The sequence below is a fragment of the Girardinichthys multiradiatus genome, chromosome 22, assembly GCF_021462225.1.
Source record: "Girardinichthys multiradiatus isolate DD_20200921_A chromosome 22, DD_fGirMul_XY1, whole genome shotgun sequence".
Lineage (NCBI taxonomy): Eukaryota > Metazoa > Chordata > Actinopteri > Cyprinodontiformes > Goodeidae > Girardinichthys > Girardinichthys multiradiatus.
Genome location: NC_061814.1, coordinates 19571158 through 19580161, shown reverse-complemented (window position 1 = coordinate 19580161; position 9004 = coordinate 19571158). Strand labels below are relative to the sequence as shown.

General features: G+C 40.5%; 1 protein-coding gene across 1 annotated transcript; it reads right to left on the bottom strand.

Annotated features, from left to right (window-relative positions):
* Positions 1–2382: 2382 nt before the first annotated feature.
* Positions 2383–4537, bottom strand: hmx2 (H6 family homeobox 2). Its single transcript, XM_047352144.1, has 2 exons — positions 3887–4537; positions 2383–3369 (listed from the first exon to the last, which is right to left on the bottom strand). Exons 1-2 carry the CDS (start codon positions 4155–4157, stop codon positions 2822–2824), a joined length of 819 nt encoding a protein of 272 aa, XP_047208100.1. The 5' UTR covers positions 4158–4537; the 3' UTR covers positions 2383–2821.
* Positions 4538–9004: the final 4467 nt, after the last annotated feature.

Genomic DNA, 9004 nt, shown 5'->3' with positions numbered 1-9004 from the left:
TCTTTATTCTAATATTAAGCCAAACGTTCCCTTTATTTTATAAATCAAATGTCTGCAAACAGGTTGCGAGCTAGTTGAAAGGCCCTCAGCCCAGCAAATTATGAAAGAATGGGATTTATATAAAAGAAGATCTTAAGGAGGGTTAGATAATATTGTTGCAGTCTGTTTAAACTCAATAATCTTGATTAAGTTAGATTGGATCTTATCTGAAGACGTAAAGGGAGGTGATATCTGGACGTTTTTCCTTTAATTCATAATGATCCTGTAAATATGTTTTTTTTTTTTTAATTAGCCTGAGAATCAATTTGCTCGGTACACTCTCCCTCCCCTCTACATGAAGCCCACAGTTCCCATTACTTCTATCATAAATTACCTTCCAGAGTGAATTACACTTGCTTTTCACCTTACCGGGACCGTTTGATGAATCCTAAGGCAAAACATATCATCTTAACAAATCTTCATCACCGTGCCAGTCTCCGTCTTTCTGCAGTTTAAGCCACTTCAAATCATTTTCATTGCCCTGCTATTAAAATTTGTAATTCACGCCTGCCATTGCCGTGATACATAGTAACTTAGAGCACTCTTCCCTTGTCTCTACGTGCTGCACATCTCTCTCTCTCTCTTTCTCTCCCTCCCTTGTCTTGTAAATCAAGCACCTGAGGGTGACAAGTCATGTAGATTTCTCACAAGTCAGTGGGGTGCAAACATCCATCCAAAAGCACTGCGCATCGCCATCAAGCACAATGACATAATGACCACTTGGAAACTAATAAACAGCTTCATTCAAGCAAAGCTATTGCTCCTTTTTGTAAGCGTCACCATCCCATACCACCCCCCACCATTCTCTGTCCTATCTGTTACAAATTCATCCTCCTGCACCTCACCTCCTTCTCGGCATGTAGCCAGAGTTACCCATAAATCACATCTGTTGTTTAACGCTATCCATTTTCCCTGAAACACGGGGCGGCTGTTCCAGAAATTGGGTCAGGCATAATCTGCGAGACTGCAGAGCCCGGCTAGTCATGATTTCTGCCAGGTAATGTAGCCATTAGCACAGAGAGAGAGAGAGAGGTTGGCGTAACGGAGAGAGAGAGGGATCAGATGGGTGGATAGGTCGCTCCCCTTGTAGCCTACAGGATGTGACACCCAAGAAAAGCTGGCAAATGGCACTATTTTATCACTCTTCCATCAACCACTAGACACCCAAGAGCCTAAACGTGGGCTTGGCAGATATTCAGCCAGTGTGATAAGGTCCAGGTGTGTGTTTCATATTTGCATGAAGGAAACTGTTATAAAATCAGAGATCTTTTTTTTTTTTTTTGTCTTTTGACAACATAAGTTGTGGAAAATCTAACAGGCCTCTAAAGGACGAGGACACACTGTCCAGGATGCAAAGGGCGGCCTGTGCTGTAATCTATTACACAAATGGAGAATAGAGATACAGCTCAATGACAGAGTCTTGAACTTTTACAACGTGCCTCCTTCTTAGGTTTCCCCTCCTATACAAGGCCTGATGCTTCTAAGATCCACTGGAGGCAAGACTTCAAATGAGAGAAGATCCCGCCCAGAGGCATGATTGGCTAATGATAGTGAGCATCACATTTCTACCCTGAAAATGTGCTTGATCTACCAGTATCCATCTCTTTAGTTACCACAGAGTTCTCTGGTCACTTGTAATCTATATTAATATGAGACTAATAAAATAAAAATAAAAAGGGACAGTTTATTATTCTATTTTGCTATTTTGGGACTGAGCAACTGGAAGTAATATCATAAGCCTTAGACAAATATCTACAATTCACTTCGACCAGTGCGATTATTTATTAAGTAGTTGAGGTTCACTGAATATTTTTTTGTGAGAAAATTTAATTAAGACAATATTTTATGTGAATTACTGAATTTACTGTAGATTTCCTACCTTATTTGAATCATGTTTAAGGTACATATATATGTTTTCAGTGTAAAAGACATATAAGACATTTCACCCAGAAGAGGTTTGTACGTGGGATCTTTACTTTCTACCTTTTGCTCATGAGAAGACAGAAAATGTAACATTAAATATATATATTTTTGTTTGCATTTGCTTTGAGTGTTGAAAAGCAAATTAACCCTATTAAATGTAAAAAAAATATATATAATAAAAAATCCATGTAATAAAACCAAGAAATTATCTCATTGTATTGTTTTAATGATAAACTTTGTGGTAATTGGAAAATATTATTATTATTAATTTTATTTATTTTTTATTTATTTTTGCTTTTTTTTTTTTTGGTTTCCTTTGTCTAAAAGTAAAATGTCCAAATTAAATTTGAAAATGCAAGAAATAGAAAGTAAATACAATTCCTATGTAATAAAACCAAGCAATCCCAATTGTCACTGAAATAGAAAAATTTATTGAGTGTGGTTATAACTGAGGGTCTAAATTACATTAAAAAAAAAGAATGATATATTTCCTCATATGGAAGAATTATGTCGTTTTGGTCCTTTGGTGAAATAAAATGATCAGTTATAAATAAAAGTGTAAAAGCAGATCCTTTCAAATCCAAGTCATCCAAGTCTTAAATCCAATATTGTAACAGTAAAAGATAATAAAAATAAAAAAGGTACAAATTTGTGGTTATCATTATTAGTAATACACATGGTGTATTTTGTATGTACAGGGAAGCTTGTTTGCTTTCTCTTGTAACTTACAGTTTTTTCCCAACAAATAAAGTGATACAGTTAATATACATGGGGTTATGGAGACATTTATATAAATGTTGTATTGTTTGAATTGCGTCTTTTTACGTGGACTGCAGTGGTAAACATAGAAAACAGTTTATCAGTACTCTATTTTGTTGTACAGGTTGTATAAAGGTAACCCTGGCAGGTTGCTCCCCGGGTAATACAGGGGCGTCGGGAAGGCGATGGACCGGGGGACGGGGACGCGCAGGAGGTTGTTATCTCTGAAAACCAGCGGCATCCCCACTAGTGTCTGTGCGGAGGCGTGGGCCATGTTGGCCGCCTCCAGCTCGGCGGAGAGCTGCCTTTTCCACTTGTTCCTCCTGTTCTGAAACCACGTCTTGACCTGAGTCTCCGTTAGCTGCAGGCTGGATGCCAAGCAGGCCCGCTCCGAGCTGCTCAGGTAGCGCTTCATATCGAAAGTGGACTCCAGCTGGTACACCTGGCTCCGGGAAAACACCGTGCGCGTCTTCTTCTTGGCCGAGTTGCCGTGCTTGTCCGCCCCGTCCGCCTGTCTCTCCTCCGACAGAGGCGACATCTGATGGCACGGTCTGTCCTGCTCCTTCTTGTAATCCTGCAGCAGAGGCTGGGACAGGTGCGGCCGCCGTGCGAGTCCGTCATTCCCAGACAGAAGACCTTTAGCGGCACCTGATCGCAGCAAGAGGAGTGCATGATAAGAACCATTCGTGAACGGTTTAGCAGTGCTTTTAAAAGAGCCACTGACATTTTTAGACACAAGATTGAGTCAGTTTGACCTAAACTAAATGAGAGCCACACAACGACTTTTTTTTTTTTTAATAAACATGACTGTTGAGCGTGCGCGGTTCAACTACAGTAAGCTATTAATTAAATTCCGCTGTATTTAACGCTCAATTGACGGTGTGTGTAGGGCCTGGTGCAGCCATTTTGTAAGCATGTTTCATCAATTAGTGGGCTCAATTAAATTTGAAATTAGAGGTAAGACATAGGGCTATTTTATCCGTACTTCAACTTTCACCGCTGCCTCTGCGCTTGTGCGCATACACGAGTGGATGTGGATGGGCTGCACGCGAATGCAGTCTTGAAATGTAAATTGATTAAATAAGATCTGAACGGTAAATAACATTTAGAATAAAAGCTAAATAATTAAATTAATTAGTAATAATAATAATAATAGATTTCTGACCTAAACAGGAGAAGTTGTGGGCTTGGTGCTGCGCGCACGGCTCGCTTTGACCCGTGTCGGAGCAGAAGCAGTCCGCTGAGTCCTCCCCTCCGCTGCACTCCTCCTCGGAGGACACCGACAGCGAGCGCCTCCGCGACGGCGACGGCCCCTTGGACAGCTCCTTGGCTCCGGAGCGCGGCTCATCAGACGACGTGCCCAAAATGGACTGAATGGTAAAGCTGGAAACGGGGCCCGACGGGCACTTGCTCCCGCTGTCGTCTGTGCTACTCATTCTCGCTTCATAACAGTATCGAAGTATATTGACTGAATCGGTTTGTCCCGTTGGATTCCGTGATTGCTTTCTACACAACTGTCGCGTAAAAAATGACCAAAGATTCTTTTGTCCGCTTTTTTTTTTTTCGCTTTAAACCCCCTTGTGGGTTTAATTGTCGCGTTTTAACACTGAAGGACTTCGAGGTGTTTTTTCTAGAGCTCTGGGAACATGAATGTATTCCCGGTCCTCCTCCTCACGCTCTGGATCCGAGGCAACAAAGTTGCGTTGCTTCATTTGCATGTAGGTAAGCTCCTACTGGGCCAATCGCAGCCCCCAGTATGAGCCCGGAAATTTCAAACTTCTGTCAGGGTATAAGATGGGAAGTGGAGAGGGAGAGAGCGTTTCTATACCCAAAACTGCAGAGGATAATCCATAACTCAGGTAAAACTGTAAAATGCAATATTTAAATGGCCACATATTTATTTATTAATATGTGTCGCATGTAACGCGTGTTAAAGTTCGTTTATTACTTTCATAATGCATAGTAAAATTTGAGAAAATAAATTATGTTCCATACTTTTTCCTTAGCTGTAGTTGTATGTTGGAGAACACACGTTTTTGATAAAAGTGCTGTTATTTTTCCAGTATCCTTTTCTATGCAGTTAAAACACTGACTCAGTCATTTGAGGATGACCTGTCAGGTTGACAATTTCTGCAGCCATGCCAAATTGGTCGCACTGATAGTAACACGCACAAAGTCTTTGGAACTAAGACAAAAACCCAACTCCCGCCCCCTCTCCCCGAAAATAATAAACTCATACCCCGTCCATTATCTACGATTAAGAATTAATTTGATCATTACTGAGCTAATCTGCCACGTGATGACCGCGCGTGGAATGGAGGCCGGCTAATTGATTGACTAATTGATCGGAGGTGGTGGGAGGCTGAGGGCGCGACCGCGGTGTCGAGAGGATAGTGAGCGCGCATAACCACCTTCTGAAGATGTGTGTCTCTCTCCGATTATGAGGGGCTTGAGCTTCATGTTGGGTCACATTAGCATCATGCAAATAGCTACGCCGAGCCGGTCCAAGGCATTGCGAGCTAAGATGCTGTTTTGTGCCCTCAGGCCAGCAGGGGGCCCAGAAGAGCACTTTACTTCTCAAACAGGATGTATTTCCAAATTTCAGATTTTTACTTTTAATGAAGAATACGCCTGCCATTAAATTTGCACCAAAATTGAAGTTTAAAATGATTGCAAAGTATTGGAAATTTAAAATCTCGTTTTATTTAGATTTCTTTTTTTTTTTTTTTTTATGGCAAATGTACTAGTTGCTTTCATACAGAGGGAAAATCTTTACAGTTTTATGGTTAGGTTAAGTTGTTATATAATGCCACTATAATTATGTTTACTGCTTGTCTCTGTGCTAAAGTCGCATTTTATCCACAATGTCACTGAAATAAATCTGATAAATAACATACAATGTCTGCTGGGACCAATCAATTACCCACTGACCAAATTAATGCCACACACAGACCTCATTTAGGTATTAGTCAGAGTTAAGTCTGTACATACCTCAGATTTAGGCAGATATATTCAATTCAATTCAGTTTATTTAAATAGCGCCAATTCACAACACATGTCGTCTCAAGGCACTTCACAACAATCAGGTACATATATTCCAATCAATCATAATCATTGAACAGTGCAGTCAGAGTTAGCTTTTTATTCAAATTGGATAAAAAGTTTTTCTATCTAAGGGAACCCAGCAGATTGCATCCAATCAGTGACTTGCAGCATTCACTCCTCCTAGATGAGCATGTAGAGACAGTGGACAGTCACTGGCGCTGACTTTGCAGCAATCCCTCATACTGAGCATGCATGTAGCAACAGTGGAGAGGAAAAACTCCCTTTTAACAGGAAGAAACCTCCAGCAGAACCAGGCTCAGTGTGAGCAGCCGTCTGCCACGACCGACTGGGGCTTTGAGAGAACAGAGCAGAGACACAAAGAGAACAAAGAAGCACTGATCCAGGAGTCCTTTCTATGGGAAGGAAAAGTAAATATTATTTCATCTGCATTTTGACCTCATATAAACCAAACATTTTTGGCTCTATAAACTCATATATATATTCCACACAATCAATTTAAAGAGCTTTAGAACGATAAGGTATATAAATCACATATACATTTCAAAAACCAGATACCAAAAAATAACTAATTTCAATCTTGACATGAAAATATAATGGGAAAAGATTGTATTTACGTTGACCTTAGAGCTAAACTTTGTGATAATAGTGGTAATAATGAGGATATATTTAGCTCTTCTTTAACACTCCAGTTTCAACACTTCTCTCAGTTTAAGTCAAGATGCCAGAAAAACCATGTACTGTAGATACTCTTCTATGTTTCATTGTTCATGTTTCAGAAACCTCAAACTGCTTTAAAAACAATGTGTGTTCCATGTAGACTATGCAATTCAAGTCTGATCAGTCTAAACATTTTCTATTTTGAACTAGGAGATCATCAATCGCAGCCCAGAACCTTTTAAAAACACTGAAATAACCCTTTAATTTAGCAGCCAATATGAAGCTGGGAATTCAATATCAACTATATACTGTATTTAAGTCCCTGTCCTGCCCCAGCAAAAGGCAGTCTGGGCAGTGAAACCTATTGCCCATGTTAAAGACTGAAGCTGCAGTATTATATTTTGATACTGTGTTGGTGAATTATAAACATGTATTTGTTTACAGTGTCAATAAAAACTTAAAAGAAAGTTGAGACTGATTTCACAAAAACAAAATGTCAGTTATTAAGTAAGAATTATAACTTCCAACCACAAATAGCATCCTCTCTTTCAACTGCATGTCCTCTGCCTTTAAGGTCAACTCTCCTAGTTGGCCCCACAACAGAGATATTGTTACAGAACATCTTCAATACAGAAGAGGGACGGAGTCAATCAAATGTACAGTAATTCATTATTATTTATTACACCTGAACAGCGCTGTAATTGTGTAGCTCCGTTGATTAAGACAGTGAACTTGTAACTGAGAGGTTTAGAGTATGAGCACAGTGCATGTAACTTGTTATGCTTATCAATCCAACTGTCTGCATTCAGACTGCTTCTAAAAAAATGAATTTGCAAGTCTAAGAAAACGTTCCCTTTCAGGTTAAATAAACTCAGCCTAGATGAATGTTGGCAGTTTAGACATTGTTTAAAAATTTGGATCTTATATTATCAAAAGCAGTACCGGTTAGCAAAAAAAACACATTAAAAAAGATAGTATAATTGTTCTTTAGTTTGCCCCCAGATGGTACCCAGCCGTTTGTCACTGAGGTTATACTATATGCACAGTAAAGAGTGATGCACTTCTTACCTAGACACACAATAATCAATAAAACGTTTTGGCCCTGAAGTGGCGAATATTGTCTTTGTCCTGATCACTCCTGTCATCCCTCCGGTATAATGGTGCCCTGGGCGGTGAGCCATGTTGCCCATATCAAAAACCACCAAGCCATATTGTAAATCAATGCTGGCAGAAATCCGCGAAAACAAATGTGTTAAATACCAAACAGAACACCATTAATAGTGCTATGGTGCTTGGTGTGTTAATAACTGTAAGTGGGCCACCAAATACAGTTTTGCTTTGGCATGTTGTTTGGACAGCCCCGGGAAAAAAAAGAGGAAAGAAGCTGGGTTAATTATGCAGGTGAGGTGACGCTGCTGATGCTGACATCAGATCCTGCCGTCGTCAGAGTGCGTAAATATTCCAAAGCGGCGGCGATGCCAGCAGCTGCTAAACGGTCCCGCTGAAACGCGGGGGGGTATGTGAGGGCAGCTGAGGCGGAAGCTGGATTTATGGTGGCAACAAATAAAGCGTGAAATCTGCAATGACACTTCAATGGGTTTATTTTTTTATACGCCACTCTTTTCATACAAAGACCCATGTCAGTGTACAGCCGCGCCTTCGTCACTTTCAGACGACTTTAAGAAAGAGGTGATGAAAATGGACACAACGCGTTACTCTTGTGTTAAAGCAAATAAATTACGCATCCTGTCTTGATGTGGAAGCTGACGTTTACAGGCCAGCAGTGGTAAAAGGCGAGCTGTGGTTTGTTCTGGTAGTATGGCAACAGTCATCCCCTCCTTGCGTGTCTGCGCGTCTGAAGGCCCGAGCAGCAAGGAGCGCGCCTGAAGTTCGCGCTCTATCACAATGATAGGTGGTGTATGGCCGGCCTACCGCAATAACTGAACAAGATCTTTAGCAGAAGAGAAAGCCCTGAGAAAGACAGATGAAGTTATGAGGCGCTTTGATCTGGGAATCAAGCTCCGATAAATATTAAACAAAGAGCCTTTACACGTGTGTATTATGATATATGGCGTGTCCAAGTCTAGAATAAGGAAATTACCAGAGAAAATGATATCAATAAATTTTCTAAGTATAAACGTTGATTATGTTTCGATTTTCATTCAAGAAAGCGGTGGCTGCTCCTTTTTTTTCTTTGTGCGCGCCTTTAGTGCGTGCGTGTGCGTGTGAATGAAAGAGAGAGAGGAGAGAGTTGTAAATGCAAGCAGAGCAGCCGAGCCCTGAAGGTGTACAATTTATGTAATCTGAGTGTGGAAATGAACTGGGTAATTTATTGGAAAACACAAAGTCAGGAAGATTGGATCAGCCACAGCCTATCCAAGGGCTCCTATCCATCAAGTTCCAATTAACAACCCAACCATTGAGTTTTAATGGCTTTCCAATCTACTGCCCTGATAGACTCATCAATTCCTCGGGGAGAAATTAAGAAAATCGACCGCCCCCTCGGCGTTGCGGTGTCATTCTTCACAGCAACTATATGTCAAATTAAAAACACAATTAA

Excerpts from the sequence above, each read along its gene's own strand:
- hmx2 (XM_047352144.1), bottom strand. The coding sequence starts at position 4,157 with ATGAGTAGCACAGACGACAGCGGGAGCAAGTGCCCGTCGGGCCCCGTT. Across the intron at positions 3,370-3,886 it reads CCACAACTTCTCCTGTTTAG|GTGCCGCTAAAGGTCTTCTG; the intron begins GTCAGAAATCTA and ends TGCTGCGATCAG.